At 40.7% G+C, this 15800-nt stretch overlaps 2 protein-coding genes across 5 annotated transcripts in view; both read right to left on the bottom strand.

Moving 5' to 3' along the window:
• bmp6 (bone morphogenetic protein 6) overlaps window positions 1-277 on the bottom strand; it is a 49390-nt gene extending 49113 nt beyond the window's left edge. The window contains exon 1 of the mRNA XM_044340227.1: window positions 193-277. The gene's annotated coding sequence lies outside the window, so the exon portion shown is untranslated. The remainder of the gene's footprint in view (window positions 1-192) is intronic.
• Window positions 1-15800, bottom strand: part of zgc:101569 (uncharacterized protein LOC449822 homolog) — a 50024-nt gene that overhangs the window by 29065 nt on the left and 5159 nt on the right. For 2 of the 4 annotated variants that reach the window (XM_044340232.1, XM_044340229.1), the window contains exons 3-8: window positions 15469-15566; window positions 14491-14635; window positions 5020-5169; window positions 3226-3341; window positions 2777-2912; window positions 218-303 (exon numbers count right to left, since the gene is read on the bottom strand). In XM_044340232.1, the coding sequence (XP_044196167.1) occupies window positions 2805-2912; window positions 3226-3341; window positions 5020-5169; window positions 14491-14635; window positions 15469-15566 (617 nt within the window). In that variant the 3' untranslated portion in view covers window positions 218-303; window positions 2777-2804. Of the gene's footprint in view, window positions 1-217; window positions 304-2699; window positions 2913-3225; window positions 3342-5019; window positions 5170-14490; window positions 14636-15468; window positions 15567-15800 lie in introns of those variants that run through there. The other 2 variants (XM_044340231.1, XM_044340230.1) reach the window with 2 other exon arrangements.

The raw sequence follows: 15800 nt of genomic DNA on the forward strand, positions 1-15800 counted from the left end.
GTAAATACGAACAAATCATGCAATGAGTAAAATGTGTATCCTGTATAATCTATATTTTAAAATGATAATATCTACTTCTAGCAGCACACAGCATATGTATGTCTATACGTCCCAGAAAAGAGGTTCTTTTACATCTTTCTTTCTTTCCTTCTCCCCCCCTCCTCTTCCTCCCTTCATTCCTTTCACCCTAACCTGTGTTATGTCTTCATGGTCCCTTCAGACTGTGATGGTCCTGACGATAAGGCCCGAAGGTGTCCATATCTGTGTCTCTGCTACTGCTGCTGCTGCCAGAGCCTATCTTATCTGTGTGTGAAGAGTGAGAACCAGCATCAAAGCTACACATACCTCCACCAAACACACGCATACACACAGCTGGGTGGCTTTCAGACTAACCCACTCACGCTGATTAAACTAAAAGTCAGATTATTACTACTCTTAAACATAATTACATAGTAGAGATTTTCAAAAAAAAAAAAATCGCTGCCAACCGTTTTCTACAGCATACCTTAGCAGGGTAGATTTTTCAGATTTTCAAATTTTTTCTGCCAAACAGATATTAATTCATGTCAGCACAGTATGAAAATAACTCACAAAGACTTCAAACTGGCTTGAGATAAAATCATAAAATCATGTGTGTATACTTGTGTGCCCGTGTGTGTGTGTGTGTGTGAGTGAGTGAGTGAGTGTGTGAGTGTGTTAGAGAGGTGACTGACTGATCCAACTCTGAAATAACAGAACCAGGGCTTAAGACACCGTGCTGGGCTGGCAGAGAACCAGCACTCTCATGGATGTCATTTATCAGGTTTTTAAGTTTTTCTTGGATTCAAAATTCCCATTTATATGAATGACAGTGTATTACTGATTTATAACACAGATACTTTGGCTTAGCTAAGTCTGACAATAAAAAGCAGCCAAAAAAGACTTCTGGCTCTGGCAATGATCCTATGAACAGCAAGTTTACTCACTATACAGGGGATGTGAATAAACATATGCAAGGAAATGGGTGATTCTTACCGCTTTATAATGTATGAATCAGATTGGAAGCCATATTTTCAACCATTAACCTTGAGCATATGTCATAAACCATCTGCTTTCCAGTGCTATCACACTGATTAACAGGCTGAACGCTGCGGATACAGTAAAGGCTGATAATTATTTCAAAAAAGCACTCAGATACTTTTATATGTCCTTAACATTTTGCCTGACATTTGAAGCTTTGTGTGTGTGTATATGTGTGTGTGTGTGTGTGTGTGTGTGTGCATCCTCAGAGGTAGAGCAAATGATGTGTGTGTATGCTGGGTGATTTGGAAGCAGAGGGAGGAGGAGGAAACATTAAACAGAGGTTCTGTGTCCTGTCATCACACTGTCTAGACAGGACAACTCCTAGACCTAATGAGGTCTTTGTCTGTCTGTATCTATCTGTTTTACACACACACACACACAGCCACACACACATATACAGTACATCTCATCATACATCTTGGTTTTAATTCTTCTTCGGTCTTCCTGTTAGACGTTTTTATTAAAGTGTATTAAACTGTCAAACAAAAAGGTCACACAAACCTGCACACAGAGAGAATCAAGTCTTGTATTTGTTCTTGCATGTGTGTGTGTGTGTGTGTGTGTGAGTTTTGTGTGTGCAGGATACACACACACGTCTCTCCAACACGCAAAATTAAGGGGAAGTGTGTTCCAAAACCATAGGAATGCTTACACCTGGCGCAGATCTGACGAAGCGCTGAATCTTCTACAATAATTACACTGCGCCGGTAGGTCACACTCACGCACGTGCGCCGCCACTTATCCGAGTTATCAAGTGTTTTTCACACGAGTCAAAAGAACAATGGCGAGCTGCTGCAGGTTGGATGCTTTTGATGCTCTTTTAGTCTTTTGTGTTGGATTACTTTTTCACACAAAAGGTGCTATGTGTGAATGATTCTCTCAAGACCGGTTTTTAAACAGCATGTACAATACTTCACAGTCACAAGTAACACAACTCAGTATAATAGGCTTCTATTTATATGAAAAACATCCATGATGATGTAGTGATTCTTAGATTCAACGTCAGCTAAGTTTAAGCTGAGTTCTGTTCGAGAGAGAAATAACGTAGCTGTCTGTATTTCTGTTTATGTGTTTTGCAAGAAGTTTAAAGTTAAAGCTCCAAACTATTGGCATATAGCTTTGTTCCCACCCGACTACGCAATCCTCATCAGAATCCGGCCATGTGCACCACAAACAGGGGCATTAAAATGTATATTAGACTTAATCTGTTTTCATCTGTGAAACATATTTTTGCTGTGATATAATGAGTTATTTGTATCAATACAGCATAATATCATTTTACCACTTTCTCCAAAAAATATATCTATTGCATACAATCAATAAGCATTATTTATTTTTGAACGTTACTTAAATTCAAATAATACAAGCTGAATGAAGTGAATGCACTGACCATCTATTCTGCATCTTGTTTGCAGTTATATTACTTTGACAAATGGTAGCTACTAAAAATCTAATGCAAGCCTTTATCAGCTGCCTCTCAAGATGAAGTACAGATGGACAGCTGGCTTTATTGACAAGCTGGCATTATCAAATATACTAAATCAACTCAACCCATTAGAGGTGATAGTTCAAATTCTAAAACATCTCATAAATTAACCTAGTTTGTTTTTCTACTGTTGAAAGAGAGTTATATCTTAAGAGATGTAACTGATCTCAGTTTATTCCTCAAACATCTGTGGACTTTGGACATGGATGCGGCAGCGTGTTAGATCACCTGAAAACACCACTTCACAAACTAAATCCTAGGAGAATTTCCCTCCTCGCCCTGCTCCGGCGGTGAAGCTGGTTGCCCCGGTGACAGCTTCTGATAGGATGACAGGTACTCCGTGGTCGATCTCATACTGCATGGCCTGGGAGGAGGGAGACAGAAGTAACCAATAATTATTTATAGTTTATCAGAGAGCTTTGGTGGCGATTTGAGAGAGCAAATGTCAGTAGATGCTTGCCTTTTTCAAAAGATGAGAAAAAGCAAGAAAAAGCAAGAAAAAGCTGGAAAAACAATACAGATGTGACAATATACCATAAATAATAAATGATCTCTCATGTTGAAAATATTTTACGGACATAAAATCACAAGAAAAACTGCATTATAACAAGAATTTACATCAGTCTCAGTATTCTATTGTATGTCATATGAAGCTTACGTCTCCCCGTCAGATGTACCTGTGTGAAGGAGGGAGCGTCGTAGCAGCTGTAGATGGCTGAGGAGCGGTCGGCCCGCAGACACTGCTGAGGGAAGGAGCTGATCTGCTCTGCTAACTGCAGGGCCGCCTGTAAAGCTGTGGTTGTAACATGAGGTCAGTCCAACACACACACACACACAGGATGTACACACAGACCCCTGTTTAATATCATTTCTATTCTACCCTTCTATTATTACAAAATCGCCAGTTTTTCAATGCTGCATTTTAGTCGCCATGTTGCTGTGCCTCTGTGAGCTTCAGCCGTGCCACTCTGCCTCCTCACCCACATGAAAGCACTGGATCACATCCAGATCAGTCCTATGGAAAAAAAAGCGACGCCTCATGATGGGACACTTTGATGCCCTGCGTGTGTATATGTGTATGTGAGCTGCTTCGGCTCCTTCAGATGTTAAACCCACGCTAAGTGATCATCCCTCAGAGAGGCCAATTAGGCCGAGGCTCGACTGTGGGAAGAGGAACTTCCTAAAAGAATTAAGATAATCTTCTTCTAACGTCTAAGGGGAGAAGGGAGGGAATCGGTGATCGAGCCGTGAAGAGCACATGGAAAGGCTTTTTTGGGATTTAAGGCTATGGGAGAGTTTGTGCATTAATATAAAAGCGGAAACGCCACGTTGAAATGTGTGCATAGCCTAATCCTCAGACTGCTGGTTGAATGCTAGTGCTAATGGTGAGTTATAGCTTCAACGCGATGTTGGAGCCAAATAAAGAAAACAGATTCACTGGAACAGATGATTATATATGATTCTGTCGGATATTACCTACAAGAGAGTTTCTTAAAAACTATGTTTCCTGGATGAAAATGGGTCTAAGGCCTGTTTCTGTGTGGTATCTACATGACCGGTCTTCACAATGAATTATGATTTCTATTCCCAATACAGACAGACTTCCAGCAGTTCCCATACCTGATCTCCCCATTTCTAAAATTTGCCATCGAATATCCCAAAATACTAACCACAATATGCTGTGAATACACTATTACCTGCCTCGTTCTGAATGCTGCTCTGGACTGTGGTGTATTCAAATAACGTTTCTTAATTTTTTTTCTATCTTCACCCTTCACTTGACAACATGTTTTTTTGCTGTGAGCAGAAACATCAGACTATATTTGACTGCCCAAAAAAAATAAAACACAAAAACATTGCATAAAAGGTAACTGACAGACAGATGACCATGTAATTTTGTACAAACGTGTGTTTTTACACTGGCCTTCTGATCATGAGACTGAACCCATCAATTTATGTGACAACATGAAATCACTGAAATCGCTCTACCAGAACTAGAGCTAGGTATCGTTTTTTTTTCAATATCTGTGCCAAAGTGATAGCTGAGTTTCTGTACTGATACCAAAACAATCATTTGTGATACCTTAGTTTGGGGATTATAAACATGTTTCTACCTTTTTTATATTAAAAGGAATAGTTTAACATTTGGGGAAACACGTTTATTTGTTTTGTTGCTGACAGTTAGATGAGAAGATCAATAGCAGAAAGAAATGTGAAACTATCCTTTAAAAAAATAAACTGCTCAATATATCAGTGTTCAATAAGGAACTTTAAAAATATAGTCTAAAGTTGATAAAGTTTTCAGGGTTTGGATCATAGAATCTCACCAAGAATTCATTGGTAACTTCTGATAATCAATATTCTGATATCAATATAATCGCTACTATAGAGACTTTCCGGTTACCACATATTAAGGTTCGATGCCTATTCCTATCCATGATACAGCACTGATAAACACAGAATCTAATTACCTTGGCCATCAGGAACAACTCTGTTAGCCAGTCCATAAGCAAGAGCTTCCTGTGCTCCGATTGGCCGGCCAGTCAGAATCAGGTCTAAGGCTCTTGATAGACCAATGAGACGCGGGAGCCGCACAGTGCCTCCATCGATCAGGGGAACTCCTGGAAAAACACAAGATGTTCAGTTATAAGTAAATCTCAGACAGACACTCAAAAGTGATCTGCAATGCATCTAAAACATCCCACACAACAGCTGGAACTAATGCATTCATACTCAATCACCACATGTAAAACTCCTTTTACACAGAGCCTGAAATTATATAATTATATAACTATTAATCTAGTATTCCTTTAGTCAATCATCAACAAAAATCAACCAACAATTATGATGACAAATTAATTGGTTAGTTTTAAAAGACTGAGAAGCTCAAACTCAGGTATCATGAATTCCAAACATTCTTTGGTTTGAGCTTCTAGTTTTTCTTTCAGTTTTTCAGCATTGCAAATTGAATATCTTCTGGAGTGTTGTTTGGATAAAGTGTGTTTTTTTTTTAAAATTTTTCCAGCATTTTAGCCTTTTAATAATAGTAGGAAGTGGAGAAAGACAGGAAATATAGTGAGAGAAAGAGAGAGAGAGAGCGAGAAAGAGAGAGACGTTGCAATTACAGTATCAGGTATGTGTTTTTACCACCAGGCCACCACAACGCTCCCAAAACAAGCAAGTGAAATATGCTGCCTTGCGCTCTAAGGAAGTTTGACGGGCATTTTTCTCTACTTTCAGACATTTTATTAAATAAACTGCTGATCAGTTTATTGCACAAAAGATTGACAGATTCACTGATAATGAAAATAATCATAAGTTGCAGCTTTATATTAAGCCTACGCGCTGATGAACAGTCTGACTTTAAATATCTACACTTGGCCTGCTGCACTGGTGCTCCACATTTGGAAATTCCTTTGCTCGGATATGAGGGGAGTGGAGGGGGGGTCCTTCTAAATTTAACTTTATTTAAGACCAAATTTGAATTACCTAACTGTACAAGGTGAAAGCAGATGTAGGCCACTGTGCCAGTGTATTTGGCTCGGGTTACTTAAAAGCTGTGAAAACAGCCTAAGAAACACTTGCAAACACATAAAATACTGCTGGCATTAATCTAGGTTACAGCTGTCAGGGGAACAAAGTTTTGAAACAATTTTACTCCTTAACTGTAACTCTGCTTTCTTTCTGTCAGTACGTCAAAACTCAAAACTCCTCCTCAGTCTCACTGGACACATTTGCATTATTACTGTGTCCACCAGAGAGAAAGAGTGAGACAAGAGAGGGAGGGAGAGAGAGAGAGAATCAAGAACAGAGAGACTGCAAGGTACGGTAAGCTTCTGGCATCTGTCCTAATTTCTAAAGAGCACCAGCTGGAACTGGCATACTTTCTACCGTTCAGCACTCCCAAGTTCCACGCCACAATCCCGACTCCCTAATTCCTCCAAGTCGCTGATTCTATTTGACCGCCCTTATTGAGAGCACATGTGTCGGACATGTTTTCATAACCCCAAATCATCATGCTCGCTTTCAGTTTTTTTTTTCCTCCCCCCTCTCTCGTTCTGCGGGGAGTCGTGGAAATACTGTGATTCTATTCATTCTCTGCAAGCTACTCTCTTTGTCCATGTCGTTCAAATAAATTAAATTGGAATACATGGAATACCAGTGTTAATACACGTGTGACCAATCCAGGGGCCTGGTTCAGGTTCAGACAGTCAGCATATAATGGTGCTCTGACAGACAGAAGACTATGATTAGTTGGGGGAGGGGGTGTTACACTGTCTACAAATACCAGATTTCACTCGATTTTTCAGTCATCCCCTGTTACTGGAGTGTATTCTACCCGCTCAGGGTAAATTACACAACCAGAGCTGATGAAAAGCAACATACATGACGCCTGAATTCCTTCTGCAGTAAAGTAAGCCCAGATCCTTTTGCAGGTGTGTGTCTGAGTGTGTCTGATATTCAAGGTCTTCTCAATATTGACTGAGACAACAATCAAGAGTGTTACAGTCAGGGTTTTGCTCTGTGGAGCTTTGTCTTGAACCACATGTAACTACACACACTTGCATGCACAAGGGTATTCGAATACAAGTATGTGCATCGTGCACGCACACACACATGCACACACATGCACACACACGCACACACACATGCACACACGCCTCTACTCCAGTGGTTCCCAACCATTTTGTCTGATCACCCCCCCAGCCCTGTCAGATGAACTCAAACAACCCTCAAACACCCACCATGTTCCAAATGTGTTCATTTGATTTGATTTTAAACTGGATGTTATTAACACTATTCAGAATATATACAGTGGACATGATTACAATCATTTTTCATACTATTGAACTGTCATTGTTTAGGTTGGTTGGTCCAGTTAGCATTCATTCCACTCGGAGTGAGAGAAACTATTCCGACTGTTTATTCATTACCTTTAGTTACCTGTTAGTTCACCCACTTATCCATTGTAGATATTTCTTTCAACCACATTTCTCTGTTACGTTTAAATATTCAACAATTTCACACTTTCAGCTGTTTCAATCATTTTTTCCAATACTTTTAGCTAATTGTTTATCTATTACTTTTAGCCAACTAGCTAACTGTTTAGTATTAGCTAGACTTTTTAGCTCAGTTAACTTTTCAAAGACTCTCAATCTCTAATGTTCAGGTATTAAATGGACCAGTGTGTAGGATTTAGTGGCATCTAGCAGTGAGGTTACAGACTGAAACAACTGAATACCCTCCCCTTCCAATTTTTTGGGAGAACCTGCGGTGCCTGTGAAACTCACTAAAAACGCAAAAGGCCCTCTCTAGAGCCAGTATTTGGTTTGTCCAGTCTGGGCTACTGTAGAAACATGGCTGTGCAACACCTCCGTGGACGAGGACCTGCTCCCTATGTAGATATAAAGGGTTCATTCTAAGGTAACAAAAACACAATGACTCTTATTTTCATGGTCTTCTACACTAATTAAAACATACTTATGAATGATATATTCCATTTCTGCCAAGTCCGTTCCACTAGATGCCACTAAATTCTACACCACTGATTCAATATGTGGACATATTTTTTAATCAAATTGTCATTTCTTTTTGTTTCGAATTAGTTGAACTAATCTTTCCACATAACCCTGCAGCTGTAGAAGTACCCCCTGCAGTACACATACCCTAACACTGCTCTATACATCATCGATGGAGGGTCGATCACTGCAAAGAGCTTCTCTATGTTGTCTCCGGCACTATCTTCCTTGATTACAGCAAAAGACATGTGGAGGAAGAAAAAAGAAGAGCAACAGACAGACTGGAGGCTGGCTAGAAAACAGTGAGAGGCATTAAGAGCTGGAATGAGCCAAGAAAGACAGAGTCTGACTCAAAGCTGATAGATAAAGAGCCATGTTGACCTCCAGTCTGTCTTTGGTGCTGCTGTTGGCACCACCGCTATCAGCAACCGGAAGGATCTCCCTTCCTATCCACAGAGCTCGTCTCCAGCACCTCCACCCCTCACCCTCCTCTCTCTCTCTCTGTCTCTGATAGTCCTGTCTCTGATGTGTCCTGTTTGCAGGAACACACAGACCTGCGCTTTGTCCCACATGAATGGGAGCTGAGAGGTTGGGCAGCACCTCCTTGAAGTAACTCAAAAGGCATGTTTGGCTTAAAAGAGCTTGACTGAGGCGGAGAGCGGTGGCTTCTGATCATTTCTCAGGAGGAAATGTTTGGCAGTGATCCTGATACGAGATAATCAGTCAGCGTCCGCAGCACAAAAGTTTGGATTTATCACCTTAGGTCTTCAATAATGAGCTAAACATTTGGAAAGGAGCTCTCCCCCTTGTTGTTCAAAGCAGATAAGCCCATTGTCAAGACTGAGGCTTGTTATTAACATGGTTGAACATGAGTCAGCAAAGCCTATTGTTTAATAACTTCATATCAGAGATGTTCTCTTCCTGTATCATAAGGCCACCACAGGTTATCTGACTGACATGTAGGAGAAGTCTGGAGGAGAGAGCATATATCTACTGGGTACAGAGTGTAATATAAACTCTTGTGATTCACAAGTGAACACCTACAAGGAACTAATCTGTGCTGCTATCACAACTTGTGATAGCAGTTCAGTTTCTTATAAATCATATTTGAGTCACCACAAACTGAGAGTCCTTGTGTTTTACTAACAAAACACAGGCTACCAAAGCACTACTAATGCGTTTTAATGGGTTCATGACAACACTTTAAAAAAAAAGAATTATGGGATTAAATCTTCACAATCAAAGAATAAATATAACTGTAACTATGGTTTCCTTTAAAAGTGCAAAATATTATTGGAAAAACAAGTAACATTTAAAAGAAGTAAATGACAGACTCAAGTGTCCATGTGCAAGAAACTGAATTCCCACCAGCTAAAAGTCTACTGGCCTGTAGCTGATCCTCATGGTGGGAAGTAAAATAGGAGAATTTCTCATTTTTGGACCCGACACTCGAGTCCCAGCGGAGGAGACCACACTCCACGGGACAGCGGACAGCTACTAATAACCTGAGGACAGAGTGTGAAACACGACACACTGAGGTGTTCTGGTTAGCTGCTGGTGCTGCTGGTATCCTCACCACATCAAAGCAAAACCCACTACAATGGCCTCTCATGAGGGTAATGCGATTAAGTTTGATGTGGATTAACTATTTCCGGACAACTCTAGACTAAATCAACGGAGGGAAAAGAGCAGACCTTTAATCGGAAGCTTGCTTTGAAATAATGGGAATCAAGTAAAATAGCTCAGTTGGGCTGGGTCAAAGATCAGTGCTACTCAATTAACTTGATTTCATGTCTTTAATATCAGGGCTGTGTGTTTTTTAGTTTGTGAAGCATCATTATACCAGAGACCACCAAGGCTACAAACACGGCATTAAACCATAAAAATGGCAGAGGATGTGTAGCAAGAGAAATCTATGTATCACATCATAGTTTTAACATGATCAGATCCCACCAGGAGCAAAATCTGCCTCAAAGTAACTAAATCTGAAGTCAAGTCATATCAAGTCCAAAAATACACATTTTTGGCAAAGACAGACGTTGTCACGCTTTATCTTTGGACTAACATGAAGCTATTTGTAACTTCCCCAAACCAGTCACATATTTTGTCATCAATTTATCCACTTATGTTTGTTGCATTCCTTTCTCTGCACACAACTGCTCTGTGCATTCACTCTTCATGGAAAAGAAACCTGAAGTTTCAAAAGGAGTGCCGGTTTTGAAGCGAGATGATGTGATCACTGGACTATGTCACTCCATTTCAAACTCACTGAGCAGGTGTTTGAATTGGCTGATGTTATGTCAGCTTTGGACCAAGGTACTACTTCTATTCAACATGTGGCTTCTTCTCCTTTGGCGCTCTTCATCTATCCTCCTCTAGGTATGAGAGATGACTCAAAACTGGGACAAAGAGAAAAAAGGGAGGAGATGCTGACACTGCAGGATGCTGTAGGTCAGCTGGTGTGTGTAATAGGTGGGGCAGTGTACTGTAGTGAGGATCCTGAACAACCTCCATGTTTGCCTGATTTAGTTTTAACATTTGAACCAAAATCCTTGAAAGAAGTATTACTGAACTATTTTAGTTTCCTTTTCCGGTGCCAACTCTTTAGCTTTGTAATGTTCTGCTGGTTTAAGGAACCAAAATAACATCAGGGAATTCAGTAAGCGTGGAGGTTTTTCATTCAGTTCTCTCGAAATTCAACGAGCAGTAGACACTAATACCAGACCCTTGTGACGCAACCATCTCCTCCTCATTTCCTCCTCGGCGGGATAGAGGGGCCCCAGAGAGGAAGCCACAGGTTCGGCAGCCAATCACGTGCCAGAAAGCTGTCAGATCCTTGTGGTTGCCATTGGCCCACATCAGAGCGGCACAGCGAGCCTCTGAGGGTTTTTTTGACTCCAAAGCCACCAGGGATTCCCTCCGGCTGCTGCCATCTGTGCCCGACCCAAAAATGGTTACAGAATTCAACCATTAAAAGGAAATAATCGCTAAGAAACACAGGATCTTTAAATAAACCGTGCGTCCCACAGAACAGCGGTACCTTTGATGTAAATGGGAAGGGAAGTTCGGTTTTCAATTGTTTAATGTTGGGAAAATAAAATACATTTAAATGCATGCTGCTGTGTCTTTCTTTCCACTGTAAAAACCTGGATTTTTTTAAACTCAAGTCCTGATGAGAAATGTCCCATCCTGGGATGCAGCCTCATTAAATCCTGCTAATGTTCCTTCAGTCAGACCACAGTTTAAACTACACTAAAAGACTAGAGCTGCTAGTGCAGCATACAGCTACGCAGCCTATGGGTATAAAAATGCTGAAAACCCACAGTCAAAGTAATAATTATTCTGCTAAATGCACATCCGACTGAAAAACCACAGCGGTTTCAGCTAAGCTGGAGGAAACGAATGTGTTGACAAACAAGCCTTCAAGATGTGAGGCAATCAAGAGGCGGAGAATTAATTACTGGGAGGAAATGTGTGACTTAATGTGTCAAAACCACAGTAATGCTCATTTCTCTTTCCCAAACATAGTTTCGAGCTGATGAAGGACATTGAATGCAGGCATGGGATACATTTCATCACTCAGAGTGCATATTTCTGATTTCTCCTGGAAGATGTCAGTTTGTGTCCAGAGATGCATAATTAAATTTTAAAATCACAACCCTGACATCCTGTGTCTCCCCTAATCTGTATCCCTCTCTTCAATCATACTTTCTCTTAACTAATTTATTTTGTTTCTGGCAGACAGCCAATATGTAGCTTGAACTTGAGTGATCATTGCAGGTAAGATAAATGAAAGATAAAAGATAAATAATAAAAAATAAGATAAATGGCAAACATGATCATCCCTCTAGGAGAGATTTTTAACACTGAATGTTTTAACCTCTGGTAAAACAGCATACTAGAGTGGAGTCTCTAATTGTACAAATCAATAACCACACTTGCATTTAAAAGTGAAAAACAGACTGGTTTTCAGTACTGGACAATTTTAAATATTCAATGGAACAAACACATTTCGGTACCAAAAAAAGTTGGTACCGAAGTTTGACTTCCAGCCCTTTGGTGAAGGTTTGTCCTACACTTCCTCATATGAGGCATAAACTGTGATTTTTAATTATTATTAATCAATTAATATGTTATCTGATAAATTATTTCAAAGTAGGACTAGAATAGTTAGAGGATGGAAGGATAATTTAAGAAAAAGCTACTTATCTGCTGATCACAGGGAGTTTAGGTGGGTAGAAAAACATGCAAGATTTGAGGAAAAATTGGTGAAACATCCACAATAATGACAATGAAATTGCACTAAAGAGACTAGAGTGTGGCCTCGCAGTGCTGACTTGCCCTCAGACAGTCTGTGAGGACGGACAGACAGACAGACAGACAAAGGGCACTGCCAGGATACTCTCCTGTTAAATTACAGGCCTGGGATGATAAGCACTGCATGTTTACACTCTATATCTAGAGCTGCCTGTAAATTATAGTATGACAGTCGTATTTATAAACACCATGCTTGTATTTTAAGTACTCCGGCAGCATGGCTAAAGCAGTGACAGCTATATGAGAGATGCTGCAATGGTCCAACACGAGCCTCTTTTACATAGCAAAGCCGACCACGACTTGTTGGGATCAGGATTAGCTTAAAGTGTTTACAGCAGAAGATCCAAAGTACTACTTGTTCTTTTAAAACAACAGCCGAGTCAGCGGGCAAACTATGCCAGTTGGCTACAAGACGCCAAAAAAGGAAAATGTTGTTTATGAGGAAATTGTGTGACATAAATAATATGTAAGCCCTGTTTGGCCCAGCAGTGGAAACCTGGCAGTTGGTTGCTTCCTCTTCTACTTATCAAGACTGCCCAGCAGACTCTGGCCGTTATGCCAAAAGGTCACGGTCACTGGTGTTATCGTGCTATGACTCTGTCCTCACACACAAACAAGAGGAGGCTGGGGTGATAACAGAGGACAGAGCAACAAAGTTGAAAAATAGAAACAGTGTTGACTTCCTGGCATTAGGAGACAGATGATGTATGCTTGGATGCAAAGAAAAACACAGATACTTTCATGGGTGGTTATAATTAGATGAGCAAATACTCACAGACAGACGGAGCTACAAAACAGACAGAGTCCAGCCTCTGCTGGCTCAGCTACAGCAGCAGAACTATACCCATTTCTACTGCCAGTAGTCGTAGTTAGGGTGACAATATCAACACCAGCAGCTGCATTAAAAGAGAATCTGCTCTCCAAACAGTGTGACTAATGTGAAAAGAACAACTGTAGAACAACAAGAACAAGTAGGGCGTATCTGTCTTAGTGCTAGTAGCTAGTAACAGTAAGAGCATGATATATGTAGAGGAGAAACTTCAAGGTAAACAGTAATATCTGTAATAGTTGAAACAGTATTAGTAGCAGTACTAGTAGGTCTAATATTAGTAGGGGTAGTAACTGAGGTAATACTTATACTGGGAGCACTAGCAGTAGTAGAGAAAAGTATTTTGAAAGCAGTTATACTTTAAATAGTTCAACAGCTGTAGCAGTTAAGCAAGTACCAGAATGTAGCACTACTACTAGCCATACATTTAGTGGCAGTAGTAGTACTAGCAGTACTAGTAGTTTTGACAGTAGTAGTGTGTAGCAGCAGACATCAATAGTATCAGTTATAGATGGAACAGAGGAATCTAAAGTAAAAGGAATAAAATTGGAACAATATAGTCAGTGTTTCCTCTATAATTGTACAGGCCTGGTGGGCCACCGGGCCAACGAGAGGCCCCACCGGACCAAAAAAATCTTTTTTGTAATGCCAAAAATAAGGCCAAATATCCATTCATTTGGAAATCAATTGTCATTTGTGTTTGGGAGCCTTTGTGCGGCACTGTTCTGAAACGTGACTCAACCTCTGTGTCGTTGCCTGGGAAACTCTTGACGTGATGTGAGTGCCTCATCTCTTCAGGGTTTATTCTGTGCGTACCACCGGGCCTGAAAAAAATTCTAGGGGAAACACTGATAGCAGTAGTTATACAAGTAGCAGAAGAACTTGTAGTGGTATTAGTGGTAGCAAAGACGTGTGGGAAAGAAAACTTCGAGTCAACAGGCAAGCTCGTGCTTCTTTGAGGCTGTACTTAAGCACAGCATTGCCTTTAGCTAAATGCTAAGGTCAACATACCAACAACAACCATACTGACATGCTGATGTTTAGCAGGTATAGTATTTACCCTGTTAGCATGCTAATTATCTGTCGTTGTATGAATAGCTGGAGTACTACTACTGTAGCAATGCTGGCACAAGCAGTACTTGCAAACAAAGAAGTTGTAGTACTAGTTCTAGTATAATACAGCATAGCATAGGAATAACAGGAGTACTGATGACAGTAAATGTAGCAGTAGTGGTAGAACTTACTACTCTATAGGTACTATGAGGTGTTAAACATACCAAACCTGCGACAGAACACCCCCATGACGGCGCTCTCCTCCACCACTCTCAGATCTGCCAGCAAGGCCAGTTCCAGCCCTCCAGCCACAGCAAAGCCACTGACTGCTGCTATCAGTGGTTTGGACAGCTCCAAACGGGACGGACCCTGGAGGAAATAACAGGATTAGTACATGAAAACAAACACACACCACAGTACATGCAAAGCCAGACGGTTTGAGCGGAGTAAAGTCAACATGGAAGAAATACAGATTGTAAACAAGGCAGCAACACTGCTTCCTGGAGAAAACATAGAGTATATATATATTTTTAACCATTTACAGACTATACCCACCGTATATTTCAAGCATGCTATGTGAATGTAAGTTTTCACTATTCATTTCATGCCTTCTGCCTCAATGGTTTCCATGAAGTTTGTCTACTAAAAACCTTCCAGATTTTATTTCCTGATTCATTTCTCAAACTGTCAAACAAAAGAGTAACAAGTGATTCAAGTTCTGGCTGTCGCTGAACAAATGAAACACTGTGTATCCTGTGAGAGATGCAATGCTATAATTTTCTGCACAGGAGGTCCACTCAATTCCAAAGACTTAACATGCAATCCAAACAGACTGTATGGAGGCTGCAGTCTTTATAGCTTACAGTACATCATTTATGTCATGATCCTTACTTTGCGCCAAGTGATAGCAATGTGTCAAAAAGCTATGGCTTTCTGCGCTCGCACCACACATACACACATACACACATCTATAGTTATGAAGGCATTCCACTGATGCAACGTCACTCCCTAAACCAAAACCTCTACCATTACCTGTCTTCCAAAACCCTTAAAATATGCACAATCACTACTGACCACATATTCTGTGTTTATATTTAATGGAAACCTTTAGCCTTCCCTAAAATCATGAGGAAATATAGATATAACCCTCACTAGCGCACACAGACACACACACACACACACACAGCCCAAACAGCGCTCACCATCGGTCCGGGACCCTTGGTGACATCTTGCTCCAATTTGAGGGAGGCTGTGTGATTGGCCAGCTCTTTCAGATCATAACCAGCGCAGAAATTCCCTCCTGGAAGAGACCACAAAATTACAAAGTATGGCAGCTGGAAAGTCAGAGAGGAAGGGAAAATGATGAGGATGAAAAAAACAACAAGTTGAGCTGGAGTCCGAGGGCTGCAATTTGGATAGCAGCTTGCTTTGGGCTGGCTGGCACACAAAAGCGTCTCTTCCCTGAAGAGCCTAAATCTAATGCATAGGCACAGATCATCATGTGCTCTCACACACATGTGCACATACACAATAT

This window comes from Thunnus albacares, chromosome 21 (genome assembly GCF_914725855.1).
Source record: "Thunnus albacares chromosome 21, fThuAlb1.1, whole genome shotgun sequence".
Taxonomy (NCBI): Eukaryota; Metazoa; Chordata; class Actinopteri; order Scombriformes; family Scombridae; genus Thunnus; species Thunnus albacares.